This window comes from Carcharhinus amblyrhynchos, chromosome 26 (assembly GCF_965287045.1).
Source record: "Carcharhinus amblyrhynchos chromosome 26, sCarAmb.v2.hapA, whole genome shotgun sequence".
NCBI classification, from domain to species: Eukaryota; Metazoa; Chordata; class Chondrichthyes; order Carcharhiniformes; family Carcharhinidae; genus Carcharhinus; species Carcharhinus amblyrhynchos.
The window spans coordinates 29422557-29439854 of record NC_137349.1 but is presented as its reverse complement, the minus strand read 5'-3'; the positions used below and the strand labels follow the sequence as shown (position 1 = coordinate 29439854).

General features: G+C 39.3%; 1 protein-coding gene across 6 annotated transcripts in view; it reads right to left on the bottom strand.

Moving 5' to 3' along the window:
- Positions 1 to 17298, bottom strand: part of LOC145358506 (phosphatidylinositol 4-phosphate 5-kinase type-1 gamma-like) — an 82915-nt gene that overhangs the window by 17439 nt on the left and 48178 nt on the right. For 5 of the 6 annotated variants that reach the window (XM_080212622.1, XM_080212625.1, XM_080212626.1 and 2 more), the window contains exons 6-13: positions 16396 to 16548; positions 14090 to 14389; positions 13171 to 13376; positions 11626 to 11709; positions 10604 to 10652; positions 6148 to 6232; positions 4836 to 5021; positions 2714 to 2867 (exon numbers count right to left, since the gene is read on the bottom strand). In XM_080212622.1, coding sequence (XP_080068748.1) covers positions 2714 to 2867; positions 4836 to 5021; positions 6148 to 6232; positions 10604 to 10652; positions 11626 to 11709; positions 13171 to 13376; positions 14090 to 14389; positions 16396 to 16548 — 1217 coding nt within the window. The remainder of the gene's footprint in view (positions 1 to 2713; positions 2868 to 4835; positions 5022 to 6147; positions 6233 to 10603; positions 10653 to 11625; positions 11710 to 13170; positions 13377 to 14089; positions 14390 to 16395; positions 16549 to 17298) is intronic. The other variant, XM_080212623.1, reaches the window with a different exon arrangement.

Sequence of the window (17298 nt, the reverse complement as noted above, 5' to 3'; positions counted from 1 at the left end):
ACTTCATAATCCGAAGTTGTTGAATCCAACATTGAGTCAACAAGGCTATAAAGTGACTAATCAATCATAAGATGAGATACTGTTCCTCCAGCTTATGTTAGGCTTCACTGGAACACTGCAGCAGGCCAAGGACAGAAATGTCAACATGAAAGCAAGGTGATGAATTGAAATGGCAAGTGACTGGCAGGTCAGGGCCATGCTTGCAGACTAAGCAAAGGTATTCCCCAAAGTAATTACCCAGTTTGCTTGAGTCTCTCCAGTCTACAGGAGATTGCAATGTGAGCAGCAAATGTGGAAAACTAAATTAAAAGAGATCCAATTAAATCATTGGAAGTCTTGGACAGTGAGGAGGTAAAGGTATCAGACCTGTGTTTGCGTTAGAAGGTGCACTGGGAAGGGAATCAGGTGCTGGACTGATAGAAGAGTGGGCCAGGATGTCGCAGAAGGAGCGGTCTGTTAGGAATGCTGACACATAAGGGATGGATTAGATGTGTCTGGTGATGGCATCACATTGAAGTTGTTGGAAATGCCAGAATAATCCTTTGAGTACAGAGGTTGGTGGGATGGAAAGTGACGATGAAGAACCCTAGTATGGTTCTTGGAAGGGGGCGTGGGAAGAAGTGCAGGAAATGGGCCCTGCCAAAGATAGTGGGAGGATGGGGATTGGAAGAATCCTCGGCTGAGGAATAAAATGCTGTCGTAGAGGTCACATTATCAAAACAGATTACGGTGCTGGTCAAACTGGGAGAACAGTGATCAGTTTACAAGGCATCTTTTGTTGGGATATTGTTTCATGAACAAACAAGAGTCAACACCTTTAGGAGAGAATGGGATAAAACTGATAGGGGAATCATTTTTAAAAACAATAGCTCACTAAGAAAACTAGCTAGACTGCTAATATTATTAAGAGCAAAATAGAGTTTTTTTTCAAGAGCAAATACAAAATATTAATCCATCAGGGAGCTAGCCAGAACAGTTAGCCTTACAATGCTAAGTTATTCTATTCATAATACAAAAATTCAATCCGCTGAAACTAATTTTGAGTTTTATAAGATATGAGGATTCCCAAATTATGCTCATGCAACACACACAGTTGTACTGCACACGCAACCAAACACAAGCATCATACCTTTTCATTCAGTGTTTTACTAAAGCTGTCAGATTAAAGTTAGTTTGAGTTTGTAGCATCTGGCATCAGTTGGCAGCTAGAAATCTAAAATTGATCATCACTCAATTATTCATGAGTTTAGCACTTAATTGTATTAGAGAAGGAATCACACTTAATTTTACAGGTTAATGGAAAAAGTAGCCTGCTTGTGTCCTCCTCACTTGCTGAGTCATTATCTCTTGCTGGAACAAAAGCAAAACATTGCAGACAGTGTAGATGTGAAATATAAAAAAAACACAGACAATGCTAGATACATTAGTAAGTCTGTCAGCATCTACTGAGAGAGAAAAAGCATAACTTCAGGTCTGCGACAGCTGCTAAGTATCCAGCATTTGTATTTTTATTTCAGAAACCTGCTGGAACATGGTATCACAGAAGCCAAAACCATTTTGTTATAATGAATCTTGGCAGGCTAATCAAGCATGGACCATCTTAGAACCAAAATCAATTTAGTCCCCATGCAAATGCTCTTCAGCAGTAAGTCACTGAATATCAGTTAGAAGCAGTGACCTTGCCTGACTTTCCCCATTCAGAGATGTCCAAGATGCTCAGCATTAGTGCAGCTCCAACAACACTCAAGATCAACATGATCCAAGAAAAAGCAGGACAGGAGCAGCACTTTATTCATCATCTTAAACATTTACTCCCTTCATCATCAGTACAAGTGTGCAGTGTGCACCATCTACAAGTTACACTGCAGCAACATCCCAACTTCTCCCACCCAGAAGAACAAGAGTCACAGGCAGACTGGAACTCCATCATTCCTGAATTCCCCTCCAAGTCATACTTGAAGTTGCACACCCTTCCTTCATCACTGCTGGATTAAACTCCTAGAACTCCTTACCCAACAACATGGAAGAGCATCTCCACCACAATATTGTAGCACTTCAAGAAAGCAATTCACAATATTTTTCTACAGTCAATTAAGGACGGGGATTAAATGCTGGCCTTATCAGCTGTGCCCACATCTTGTAAATGAAGACGATAAAAATTCAAAATGATTGGTTTTCAAAATTATTAAAACCTCTGCCTAAAAATTCCAAAATAAAAGTGGATTGTAACCTTGACATTTCATTTGGTTAACTCCTACAAGAGTCACTTGAACATAACTGCCTTGACTGGTACTGAAACTTTTAGCAACAAGTATGTCATTGCATATGCAACAGAGGCATGTTACTGAAACTTTTAATTTTTGATGATTTGCACAAGAAACCTAAAGACAAAAAGAAAAGCATTTTTATTTTATAACGTTATATATAAAATGTGCTCCCAATGTAGTTTATAAAAGCAGCATCCAATAGTCATACTAAAAACCCAAATTTACCTCCAACCTGATAATATGATGAATGATAGAATAGTAGAAAGGGGATAAACTATCAGTGTCCCTGCTAAAAAGATGAAGAAAGGAATAGACACTGAATTGTCACACAATAATCAGTAGTGATGACCAAAAATTTGATCAAGTACATTTTCTAAAGAGTAAGTGAGAGGCAGACTGGGTTAATGATAAGTTTATGCAAAGGATAAAAAACCCACTCCACATACCTGTAGCGGTGATGTTGCTCCGAGCCTTCTGACGGTGATTGTTCTGTTATTGACAAGGATGTTGTTGACGACAGAGTTGTTGCTATCGAAGCTGTAGTTGCTTCTTCAAATGAAGGGGGAGTGCAAGGAAGGAGATCTGGCCGGCCTAACAGACCTACAAAAATTGACAAATTTTATCAACAACCTTAAAAGGAAACCACTATCTACCTCACCATGAAGCAGAATTATCATCTAAATTAAAAGTGATGAGGAAGTTGATTCAGCCTAATGTTTTGCTCGTCTAACTGCTTTTAACAATGTACTGGTTATTCTTTACATGCTACCCAGAATACAAAACCTTAAAATAGATTAGGCTGCTGCATCCAGATGATATGCACCCAATGGTGATCAAAGAGATGGGACATTTACATTACCAGTTCCTTATCAAATCTGTAACAGCTCACTGGATTCTGATTATTTCCTTGAATCGGGAGGATGTTCTTAGTTACAATTTTAAAGAAGCGTGACAAGTCAGAACCAGAGATATAGACCCATTAGTCTGCCAGTTGTAAGAAGGATGCTTGAATAGATGCTTATGATCTCAGCTTACAGAGTTGTCAAAAACACAAAACAGATTTGAGACTAGTAGTATAAACTTGCTCGAATTATTTTTACTAGATTAGTGGATGGCACTGTCATCTTGAATTTTCACAATGAGCAACTCAAAGCAAGAATTTTTGTACACAGTGAGAAGTTGCTACAATGCATTACAATTTGACTACATTCCCATAGGCTGTGAATCTGTTTAGAGGCCTCTCAGTGGTGTATTTCAGGGATCAGGGTTAGAGCCATTGTTGTTTACTATCTTCATAAACTACCCAGAGATACGCATTATGGTAACGGCCTGCAAGTTTGTGGGTAAGATAATTTGTGCAAGTGTCAGGAGCAAAGGAGAAGAAATTTCTGCAAACAGATTTAGATGCACAGCAGAATGAGCCAGTCTGGTAAATGACATTTAACTTTAACTACAGTAGTATTTAATTACACAGGACTAACTCTAAGTATACTTGTATATTAGATGGGATAATTCTGAAATTGGTCAAGACAGAAAACCTTGGTACTTTAGTTCACATTTCTTTAAAAGTTCATGATCAATGTCAGAGCTAGTTAGTATTAACAGGACAACTCAATGTCAAAAAAAAGCACAGCAATCTGGCCTTGCACAAACCTTGGTTAAACCACATCAAAAATACTGCATTCAGTTTTAGACCCTTCACCTGGTGGATAACGAAGGCTTTAGAAAAGGTTGGGGGGGATGCAAAAAATTCTCACTCAAAACAACTTAGTTAATAAGATACATTTACAACACTGGGTTAATTCAATTTAGAAATCTTTGGAGTGATTTGTTTGCTGTATATAAATAGTTAATGGACAAGGTTGCATTGCTAGAATGAAGGACAGTGATACATGCTATACAATGGCAAGGATAAGCTAATGGTTAAGCAGTTCTTTTCTTAGCGAACTGTAAACTATGGACTAAGTTACTATCGCCTGCTGATAAAGATGTGCAGAATGCCAGCGTTCGATGAATAGTTGGTTTAGTTCTTGGCTGAGGAAGAAGATCACACCTTAGGAAAAAAGGGAGAAGAAAAGCTTGGCAATGTGATCCCTTGAACCAGTTTCAATTGGCTAAAAATGGCAGAGAAGAATTTTCCATATGCTATACCCTGCCTCCCAAATGAACTGAGTGCTTTGTATAGCTATTGGTGGATAGGGGATGCCTGATCATTATGTTTTAGTATCTCAGGGCAGGATCAGATGGAAGAGGAAACATTTCTTCACTCAAGACGGTTGTGAACCTTTGAAAGTCTCAACGCCAAACAGCTTTGGATACTCAGTGATTAAGTAGATATTCACGGCTCCACTGAAGAGATAAATTGATTTTAAAATACTAAAATGTGAGGAATATGGGGATCAAGCATTAAAGTGGAGTTGAGGATAAATATCAGCATGGTCTTATAGAATGGTAGAATAGACTAAAGGTTGTATAGTCTACTCCTATTTCTTATATTTTTACCTAAAGGACCAGTGATGGTTCAGAGATTTTTAAAAAAAGGAAAGAAATTTCTTGCAGGGCAACTACCTTCATCTTCAAGAGTTGGGAAGCTCCTGGCTCCCCGCAGGTCATACCGCGTATCCTCATCTTCTGTAGGAATCTGACTGGCCGAAAAAGCTTGTCCAGGACCAATATATTTAGGAACTGGTAGAGAAGCACGTCCTTTCTTGGATGGGGATGACTTCAAGGCTGTCGTATTATGAAATTGAAATGCTAAATGAACATCAATGAATGAAACGTATCAGATATCAAGGTTAATATCAATCATGGTTAAAGTTCCTATCGAGCTATTTACACAGCGGCATCACAATCAGCAATATTATTCCTTATACAAAAATGAACAGATTAACAAGCTATCCCTGTGTTGTTTATAGGATATTGCTGCATGCAAAATAGCTGAGGCATTTATATGCAGAACAGTCACTGCATTGGTGTAGATCCTCCAAAACTTAAAAAGCTTGACACCATCTAGGACAAAGCAGCCCATCTGATTGTTTGTGGAAGGGGTGCCATTCATTCCCTTCACCACCAATCCACAGTGGCAGCATTGTGTACCAGCTAAGGCTCTTTAAACAGCATCTTCCAAACCCATAACCACTATCATTCAGAAGGCCAAAGGCAGCAGACTCATAGAAATATCACCATTTGGAAGTTTCCCACCAAACCACTCACCATCCTGACTTGGAAATATATTGCTGTTCCTTCACAGTCACTGGGCCACAATCTTGGAACTCTCTCCCTAACAGCACAGTCAATGTACCTATACCAGATGGACTGCAACAGTTCAAGAAGGTAGTTCACAGGGGCAATCAGTGCTGGGCAATAAATGCTGGCCTATCCAGCAAAGCCCATGACTTTAAGTTCAGAAAAGGAAACTAATCCTGCATTGAATGTCTCTCACATTTCTGAGGGATGTGATAGGAACTACATGAATAAAATCATGCATTTTTCATCAGACAAACATACCCCATATTAGGAACTAGGCCATTCAAACTAAAATGTCTGATCCTTAGCCCGTGCTGAGCTAGCTGGTGTCAGCATTCCAGTAGTAGGGATACTAGATCAGCTTCATTGAAGCCCCATAGAAAGGATGGGTCACATATCAATCCTCTACTGGAAATTGATGCTCTTGGATAGGATCAAGGTCAGCTGGAATACCATAAGTTGAATAATCTGCTGTTTCACTGTCTAAACTCACCTGGGCAAGGTACTGCAGGGTGCTACTATATTTAGACTCCACAGACATTGGAGTTGTTTTTATTTTTTTGAAATGTTCTAATTAATGTGAAGCACTACAGTGCAAGGTTTAATTTCTAACTAGAATACAATTCATTCTTACATGAAGTCTTTCTGAAGACAGTGTTGCTCATGAATTTATAAAATCTTTCAGCATAGAAGTTTGGCCTGTGCACCGACACAGTATCCTGTAAGAACAAACAGGAAGGACAATATCACAACTCTGGAAAGGAGCAGCTCTTCTAGCAGACGTAGAGCAATCAGAACTAACTACTACAGCTAAATACAATCCATCAACAAAATAGTTAATTACCAGGCATCAAGAAGGCATGGTGAACACTTTGCGCACACACACTCAGTTGTCTCAAGGGGCAAAACAATAAAGGCCATTTGGCAATAGATAAACCAGGTAAATGAAATCATGATGGAATTGAGAAGTGGGTTTCCAAAGTTAGCTTGGTGTTGAGTTAGAAGAATGATCTTTGCCAAAGCAACAATTGGCCTCAATATTCCTCAGCCATTGAGGCAATTCCTGCTCCAGATCAAGTGGCCTTTACTAGAACATTGTGTCAGCATCAGCCAAGATTCAGATCAATTGATGCTCTTTACAGTCAAGTGGGCTGCTGCCGCTGCAGAAATGCAATGAGGAAAGGTCCAAGATCTTTCAGCCTTAGTGAACTAAGGGGAGTTGAATTGTGGAGAGCCCTCAGTCTGTAAGACTCACATTGAGTATTTAGAGCGAGCATTACATGTATCACAATTGTATGGAAGCACCTCAGAGTGCAGCTTGCTCTAGGTAGACAACTTAAAATACCTTTTTGCATCATTTGTAATGACTATTTTGAAATGTCTAATATCTTTGATGTACTAAAGCACTCAAGATTGCAGCATAGTATATGTAAAGAACCTGAATATTATTGTAACTAGTGTATGGCCATTTTGAAATGTTTGCAATATTATTTCAGATATTTTATGAATAAAGTATATTTTTGCCAAACAAAAATAGCCTGTTCATATTTGCTGTCTAAGAACACAAGTGAAGAATGGCTACTTGATATGATGTTACAGACTAGCAGCTGCCACTGGAACTATGCAGAAATAAGGGGAAACAATGCTGAGAAATCAAGAATAATGGGTTTTTTAAAAAACAGTCTAACTACTCGGTGTTAATGTAACATAACAAGATTCAGATCTCTGAACTCTGCTTACATATAGCCTTTTTAGCAGCATGCAATTCCACCAATTTAAAGTTTCCTGGAAGGACTTAGCTATTGTCCAGCGCTCTGGCATTTGTTAACCTTTAAATACCAGTTAACATTAAGAACATAAGAACATAAGAAATAGAAGCAGGAGTAGGCCATCTAGCCCTTCAAGTCTGCCCCGCCATTCAATAAAATCATGGCTGATCTGAAGTGAATCAGTTCCACTTTCCCACTCTCCCCATAACCCTTGATTCCCTTGTCTGTCAAAAACCCATCTACCCGTGACTTAAATATATTTAGCGAGGTAGCCTCCATCACTTCAACAGGCAGAGAATTCCAGAGATTCAACCCCCCCTTTGAGTGAAGAAGTTCCTCCTTAACTCCGATCTAAACTGCCCCCCCCCTTATCTTGAGGCTGTGCCCTCTAGTCCTGCTATCCTTTCTAAGCGGAAAGAATCTCTCTACATCTACCCCATCCATCCCTTTCATTATCTTATACGTCTCTATAAGATCCCCCCTCATCCTTCTAAACTCCGAGTACAGACCCAGTCTATTTAGTCTCTCTTCATAGTCCAACCCCCTCATTTCCGGTATCAGCCTAGTGAACCTCCTCTGCGCTCCCTCCAAGGCCAAAATATCCTTGCGCAAGTGTGGCGACCAAAACTGCACACAGTACTCCAGCTGTGGCCTCACCAGTGCCCTGTACAGTTGCAGCAAGACCTCCCTACTTTTATATTCTATCCCCCCCTCGCTATAAAGGCCAGCATTCCATTTGCCTTCTTGATCACCTGCTGCACCTACAGAGCGGGTTTTTGTGACACATGCATTGTATTTGATGAAGTCAGATTGAAGTATCCTGATGCTTTGTTCATTTTATATTAATTGTGGAGTTACCAGTTGAATGGAACATTACAGAATGCTTACAATACTCCAATTAAATAAAGCTCCAAAGCTTTTTGCTAAGGAACAAGGAAATCTGCATTCTAAACAAAGATCAAATCTCCAAACCTGCTTTTCTCTATTCAATGCTGCCCGATCCTCTCATATTTTCAACTCCATTTTCTTCAGGTGCCCAAAAGCATTTCTCCACATAACCTCTTGTTTGCAGAATCCAATGTTTCATTTGATAAGCCATTATTTAAAAGCCACATTATATGAATAAGTCACTCAGTGGACATTGTGGAACATAGAACTTCTCCACACAATTAAGATGCCTCACCATTTCAGGAAATATTTTTTCCATTCCTAATTTGGCTATGTTATATTTCAGATGGTGCTTCATGATCATCAAAATGAGTGGACTATGTATTGTCGAGGACATAAGAACATAAGAAATAGGAGCAGGAGTAGGCCATCTAGCCCTTCGAGCCTGCCCCGCCATTCAATAAGATCATGGCTGATCTGTCGTGGCTCAGGACACTACTACAATGTTCACATTACAGTGATATCACCAGAATCAGGGTTGACTGTAATATAGTGTGATAAAGTCGACATTCTGTATATTCATAACAGCTGGACCCCACACTGCACATCAATGAACTACTCTATCCCAGTGCCTTTTCATTTTGCTATTTCTTCTGTATTAAAAGGCTGTTAGGAAAACAAAGGTAATTTGAAGGGATTTATATTTGCATGGGTAAACATTAGAATTAAGGTATAATCTTAAATGGGTTTAATTTAACATTTGTGTATCCAAGAGGTTAAAACCTATCATTAGATCCATTCCGAACAAAGGTGCTTATATGGTTTCAATTCCAATTGGGATTGTATTATGCTTGAGGGGGCTAAGGTGTGAAAAATAAAATAAAATTTAATAATAAATAAAGAGAAGGATAATGGTTGCTCAGCAACTGGGGCCTTGAAAGGATAAAAAAAACTTTTCTTTGCTCTTAGTTTTTTTTTAAAACTGAAAGCCACAGCAGTTGGAGCAAGATTACTGAGGAGTGAACAGCTCTTAACTCTGCCAGGAGAATCTGAGCAAAGGGAATTGCAATGATGCAAATTTCCAAAGGAACAAGATATAGTCTAAATAACCAGAAGGCTGGGGCAGAAAGAGTTTCTTACAAAGACTGGTGTTAAACAGAAGAGGAAACCGCAAACAAGAGATTACTGACCAGTGAAGTCAGAGTTGAAAAGGCATCGGATCGTGAGAAGTCAGAAAGGTATCTGCAGAGGTGCTAAGGTATGAGAGAGATTACTTTAAATAACAGGGTAAATCAGTGGCTGGATCTCAGAGTTTGTACAGAAGCCTTTAAGACAAAAATCCAGAAAAGGGTTGATGCAAAATCCTGTTCCGAGTTTGCTGACAAAAGGTGGAGCAGAATCTCTGTTCACAGGAGTCTTCTGGAAAACATGGACTGGATTTAAGAATGGAAACCACCAAGGGAAAGTGTCATGAGAGAAGATTTTAAAGCATACTTTGGGAAGTAGAGGTTAGAAACTCTTTCATGACAACAATCTGGGGAGATCCTTAGGAGAAGTGAGGGGCAGCAAAGTGCCACAGTGGTTAGCACTGCTGCCTCACAGCTCAAGGGACCCGGGTTTAATTCTGGCCTCAGGAGACTGTCTATTGGAGTTTTTCCCCCCGCAGACGCGTGCGTGTCCTCCAGGTGCTCCAGTTTCCTCCCAAAGTCCAAAGACGCGCAGGTTAGGTTGCGCTAAATTGCCACTTGTCAAGATTAGCCAGGTAAATACATGGGATTATGGGGATAGGGCCTTGGTGGGATTGTTGTTGGTGCAGGCTTGCTGGGCCGAATAGCCATCCTATTGGAATTCTATCATTCTATGAAAGCAACAGACACTAACAGGTTCAAAAAGGAGTCTGTCTGACCACATTGTGTGCGTGCCAAAGTGACATTGGGTATCAGTGAGACCATGATACCATGATGTACAGTATATGTTAATCTTAAAACCCCTTAAGGGGAAAGAAAAGGAGTATTTTATTATAATTCAATTTTTCCACGTTTAATAAATGGTATTCCTTGATGTTAAAACTAATTAGCGGCCCTGTGACTCTGATGTTCCATGTTTTATAGTTAAAAAAAGAAAAGTTACGATCTTTTGAGCAAGTGTTTTATTCTGGGATCTCCGTGTCAAGTTACAACATGAACTGGGATCACAACAAGGTATTCAGTAACTTATGTGTTTTCTTCTTAAATTCTCCTCATAATTAGATAAAAGTGAAATCCTGGAGAAAATCTAAAGCCTCAATTGAAAGCTATAATAGTGGGAAACTGGTTGTGTGCAATATTAAATTAGTAGACAAGTAATATTAGGTTTGTTTTCTAAATATCAAAATATATAACAAAACTAATAGAAAATATTTATCTCGTGTATCATTTTGAAATGGAAACTTACACCGTCATGAACAAGTGCTTTCCAAGTGTGCTCCAGTTTCTTAATTAACCTGAAAGTAAATATTTGCATATTGTGATTACTGTCAGTTCTAATTAAACCTTATATCATCTTTTTCAGTCAAGACTGAAAGCATCCTTTCCACACAATAAACTTTAACACTTTCACAGGAATTAAAAAAAGGTTGTGATTTTAAGTATTCAAGACCTGAGCATATAAATCTTTGCTGCGGTACTGATTAGTTGGAAAATTCCACCTTTTGGATAACATATTAAAGTTGTGGCTTACGCAGCCCTCTGAGATGAACATGGGAGAATGTGCAAACTCCACACAGACAGTGGCACCAGATCCCTGGTGCTATGAGGCAGCAATGCTAACCACTGTGCCACCATCCCGTCCCTCAGTTAGGCCACATCTTAAATACTGTGAACAGTTTTGGTCCCTTTGTCTAAGTAAAGATAAACTGGGATTGGAGGGAGATTCACGAGGCTAATCCCTGGTTTGGAGAGATTCTCTTGGCAAGATAGAGTAGGTGGGGCCTGTACTCACTGGAGTTTAAATGAAACAAGGGCAACCTTATTCAGACATTTAGGATTCTGTGAAGGTTTGACAGGATAGATGCTGAAAGTCTATTTCCGCTTGTGGGAGAGTTTAGGACCAGAGGTCATAATCTCAGTTGCCCATTTAAGACATCTTCTCGGAGAGTAGTGGATCTGTGGAATTCTTTACAACAGAGAGCTGTAGAGGCCAGGTCAAGGCTGAGATGAACAGATTTTTAATCAGTAAGGGAATCAAGGGTTAATGGGAATGAGACAGGAAAGTGGAGTATCATATCTGATTACTGATGATCTTGTTGAATGGTGGAGCAGGCTCAAAGGGCCAAATAGCCAACTCGTGCTCCTACGTCTTATGGTCTTATAAAGCCACTTTTTAAAAACAGTGTTTTGCATTATATTTTTCCCCACACCTATTTATTCAAAGCACTTGGTTTTATTTGATAAACACAAATCAAAACAAAAACCTACCTGTACGACTGTAAAATATCAATGATACCAATGTACAAGAGAAGTCTCTCTCCTTTACCGTTGACAGCTGGTATACCTCCCATCCTAACACAAAACAGAATATGTAAATATCATTTTATAACCTGATAATAACATTCTTCAGTATTGAAAAACAAATTCCTCAAAGGAAGGAGCATTTCTTCCAAGATTTTTCTTAAATTTCGAAATATGAAACTAATTTTCAATTACTTTCCACAATGAGAAATTTCTTCAACAGACAAGTGCTAATCACCTCATTAAGGATTTGGCTGAGACATGTTATCAAATACTTTGTTCCAACTGTTCTGTCCCTGACACACAGGTCTGTTGCACCTCTAAAAGGTCAACCATATCAAGTTATAATTCCCAATAGCATCAACATGATCCAAGCCTTGAATGTTCAGACGTGATAATGGTGCTTCACACTGATGCATCAGTCAAACTGCAGTGCAATGTGCGCACCTTTTTTTAAAGCTGCTGTGAAAAATCTAGTCATGGTTTATATGTTTTAGAACATAATTTTTAATTTTAGGAATTAAAGTTTTAACTGTAGAAAACAGGGCATTTGATGGAGAAACTGATAATCAAATTTGAATTAAACATAATTCAAACAAACTCTAAGTTTATTACACGTAAAAGGTTAGGACCATGTTGCCTTCAGAGGTTAACAGCTAGAAAGGCAAGATCATAAACAACAGGGAATTTGCTCTTAGATTTGTAAAGGTGTCAGTAAATTTGGGAAGCATTGTGCTCCGTTAGAAATGCAAATAATTTATAAGGTTTCTTCAAATCAAGAATAACTACCTTTTAACTCCAAAGTGCATTTGCATTTCTACCTGGGAATGAGTCTTGCGTGTCACATATTCACACAGATGGCAATTCAGTGTAAAGCCTTGGTTACAAGGTTCTTTTGTTTCATTTTTCTGTAATTACTGACAAAAACAAAGCTCAGTTTGGGAACCAAGAGAGCTAGTTCCATTTGGATTTTGTAAACAAAACAAAAAAAAAAAATCGAAGATTAACTCTAGCTTTCAGCTATTGGAAGAATTCTACAGTGGTCTTTATGGAGCCTTGAGGGCTGTCAGCAGAATTAGTTTGGAAAGCAGCTGGATATCAACCAGTATCCTGAACAAGGAGTTGCAGCTGTAAGGAAGGTGGCCCTGCAACTTACTTAAACTGTTGGAATGCTGTGGAGAATCAAGGTAAATTCCAAAGAACTGGGGGAGGTTTCAAAATGTATTTAGACAGGATCCAGAACCAAACTAACAAACAACTGACTTGGAAGGCTCAGAGGCTGCAATAACAGGAAAGACAGACAGAAATTCTCACTAGTGCAGAATGAGGATCTTCTTAAAAAGTCCAAAATGAAGTTCTTCAATTAAACAACATAGTCTTAGGTTTGATTCATGCTGTATTTACTCAGAGCAGTTAATAAAAGCACTACATGATCAAAGTCAAGCATGCTATTCACTGCCATTTGTAAACACAAAGATGAAAATGAACTTTAAATAAAAATATGCCACCTACGTATCATCTGTGTCAATGGACTCGCCCCGTGAAGATCCACCTTGAATAGATTCCATGGCTGTGGAATAGAGAGCTTTTTGTGCAATGGGTCGCTTCTCATCAGAGGTATTTAGAGATCCCTCAGCTTGTCTCTCACGTTCTGCTTGGTCCAAATTGTGAACTCCTAACAACAAGCTGTAATCCATGATTTTAAAACTTTCTAGCACCTATTGAAATTTCAGAGGGGAGAAGTGACAGGAAAATTAGTCTATACTAAAATAAGAATGAAAGGAAATCAAATAACCCAAGTTGAGAACTTGTCTGACAGCACAAAATTCAAAGAGCTATAATTAAAATGTTTCAAAGATTAAATTGACCAAAATTTTAGAAATATTGTAAACGAATATTATACCTAAAACAGAGCTTTGTAAAATTGCAGTATTCCATCTAATCTCAAATTAATTACATTAAATTGGAAGTATGGACAATATTACCCATTGGTTGATGTCTGGGCTAGCAGCAGCTGTATAACATCCACATTATCTCCTGGAGAAACACTACGGTCGGACAAACTGTTCACAATTCAACCACAAAAGGCTTGAAAAAGCATTGGAAAAGTACTCATTCCAATTTCCTCTTTCTTACCAATGCCCAGCCTGAAAGAATCATTTATTCCAGATAGGAACACATTTATTCATGGCTGTTCAGATCATAATTTCAACAGGAGTGCCCAATCTCCACCAGAATTATTTTCTCTCCTTTCACTTACTTTTCTTAGTATCTTTTAATATTCTCATTCTTCACCCTTTGTGAGTATTAGTTGCAACTATGGCATCAATAATTGTCTAAATGACTTCATTGAACCTTCACCATTTTTGCTGAGTTGTACTACTATTGGTAACTGTTTTCCCTGACTGTATAACCCTGAATCCTGTCTTACCAGACAATCTCTCTGTAGGGTTTTAACCAGAGCACTGTTAGTGTCTGTGTCCAGTAACAACCCATCTGAGAAATCCTGCATGAAGTCCAGGTCTTTGAATGTTGGCCTGCATTTCTCACGCTCTTTCCTTGAAGCTCTCCGTTTGTAGGTTGAACCTTTTAAATCATACTTTAAGTGCATCTTCACCACTCGTGGTAACACATTATTCATCACTGCCACTCGGATATTTTTACCACCAGATTGGACACAATACAGTCCATAAAATTTTGGCAAGAGAGTCCTTGGATTTTGGTTCAGGTTCTGGAGCAAAATAGAGAAACTATTCAGAATGCAGTAGTGTAATAATGAACCAATATCATTCTTCAAATGACAACAGTACAATGCTCTGCGTATACTAAGACACTGGGATAAATTTTCATTATGGGGTCCCAATTTCACTTCATGTTGATATTTACTGACATTTCTAATGGCCCTATGTATGCTCAGCTTCTAATTAACAGGATTTCTGTCGCTGGAAGGCCAACTGGAGATCCTCCAGATAAAAGGTAAAAAAACTGCAGATGCTGGAATCACACAAAAACAGAATCTGCTGGAAAATCTCAGCAGATCTGACAGCATCTGAAGAGAAAAAATAGTACCAACGTTGCAAGTCTGGATGATCCTTCATCAGAGCTAAGAGCAAAGAAAATCAGAAAAGATTTACACTATGAGGCTTAGCAGAACAAAGGGAATGTAAATGACAATAAAAGGAGGCTGAGAAAGGGGCTAAGTGTCCATTAAGTGATCAGAATGTGTGAATGGCAGAACAGAGGTAAAGATGTGAAGGCAACTCGTGGGATGAGAGTGGGGGAGCAAGGAGGAGAGCAGGAATAAAGATGTGGAAAAATGGAAGTGAGAAAGCAGGATGATAAAAATGGATGAATGAAAAGAGAAATGAAATGAATGGAAATGAGGTGAAGGTGGTGGGGAGAGTTCATGCTCTGAAGTTGTTGAACTCAATGTTCAGTCTGGAAGGCTGTGAAGTGCCCAATTGGAAGAGGAGGTGTTGTTCCTCCAGTCTAAGTTGGGGTTCACTAGAACATTGCAAAATGCCAAGGATGGACATGTGGACAGGAGAGCAGGATGGTGTGTTGAAGTGGCAAGCGGCAGGAAGGTCTGGGTCTTGACTGCAACTGGACCAAAGGGGTTCAGCAAAGTGATCACCCAGTCTACATTGGTCTCTCTAATGTAGAATAGATCGCATTGGGAGCAGCCAATGCAACAGACCAAATTGAAGGAGGTGCATGTGAAACGATGCTTCATTGAAAGGGTTGTTTAGGATCTGGGATGGTGAGCAGGGAGGTAAAAGAGCAGGTTCTATGATTGCATGGAAATCCTCCAGCACTGAAAAGTTGGTAGCACCAACTTCAGATTTGGGCACTACAGATGTGTGCAAGACAGAGGTGAAATTACAGATGGAATGCTGTATCCCTGGCCTGCCAACAGGCAAGTTTGGCCTCAGGTGGGGGCTTGACTGAAATTCCAGTGCCCATTTGCACAACAGTATTAATAGGCCTACTAAGGGGCATAATTGGCTACCCACCTTTAGTTAACTGTCAACTACCGTCCCACCTTCACCTCCCCCACCACTCCAACTTAACTCTCCCCCAATCCTGGCAGCCTCTGGAGCATTTCCAATATCATTCCCACCAAGTTAATTGGATATCATTTTATTTTTATATTTAACATGAGTTGTGCTTACACCAATGGGTGGCACTACATAGAAAAGTTTGAAGTTTATTTATTGTCACAAGTAGGCTTACATGAACACTGCAATGAAGTTACTGTGAAAATCCCCAAGTCGTCACACTCCAACGCCTGTTCAAGTAAACTGAGGGAGAATTTGGCATGGCCAATGCACTGAACCAGCACGTCTTTCGGACTGTGGGAGAAAACCAGAACATCCAGAAAAAATCTATGCAGACATGGGGAGAACGTGCAGATTCTGCACAGACAGTGACCCAAGCTGGGAAGTGAACCCAGGTCCCTGGCACTGAGGCAGCAGTGCTAATCACTGTGCCACCGTGTCGCCCAGTTTGTGGGCATCAGCAAAGGTTGCATTGCCTTCCCATAGTTAGGCAGATGACACAATGTACACTCCACATACAAACAGGTCAACACTTACTGCCACTCGCCATTCTGCTCATGTGAACAGATACTTGAGCGAGGTAACAGAAATCCCTGGCACCTGTGAAATTACATTCAGGCAAAAGTTAACGTCTTCAAGAGAGGTGAAGGGGGAGGTGGTAGGAAGAAAATTCACTTACCATATAATAACCTGGAAGCAACTTCTGCAGAAATTCTGCTTCTTTGTTTACAACGGTCTTTATAATAAACTCATCATCGCTAGTCACATAAAAGAGAGAACCACTGGCACCAGGATTGGAGAGTTCAATCAAGGGCTCATTGCACAATGAATACTGTGAAAAAACACCAAAAAAACTTTTATCCAGGACTCAACTTTACACTTGAACTTTTGTCAATAGCGGTTCTTAATAAACTTAATCTGCCTTTTGGCAAAAACAAGAAGGTTGGATAATCACACTTATTACTTTGGAAGCTACTTTAATTTCATTAACTCCTAGCAAGGGGAGGAGAAAATCAGGAATGTGTTGATCAGTCTGAGTCTCAAATGATAATTAACCTTTGACACAGCTGACAGTTATCCAAAACGATGGGTTACAAATAGAGTCATGGATTCTGCTCTGGTATTTGCTGCTAATGGAAGTCTGTTGAAATATTGAATAATTCCTTCATGAGACACAAACAAAATGGGAAAATACAGTTTTTAAAAAATGATCCACATCTTTCCCGATTCAGTTTGAACCACATTCTGGTAAAAAAATAGGAAGTCTGGTTTGATCAGGTTCAGAGCACAACAAATCTTTTCTCAGCATTTATCACAAACTCTCTGACACACTATTTTTTTTAAATGGGCTGAAAAACACATTCAAATATTCCCTCATTTAATGTTGCCAAAAAGCACATGTTCAGAAAAGCACATGTTTGGAAAAATTTGTTTTGTAAAATGCTCAAATGTTCATCTCCAGAAAATCCCACCAGTGGTTTCCTACTGCCTGATGTGCAATGTTTAATGGCGATCTAGTGTGTTTCATCAGCGCTCATTAAGTTGCCGTGATGGAAACCATAGCTGATCGATAATAAAAGCG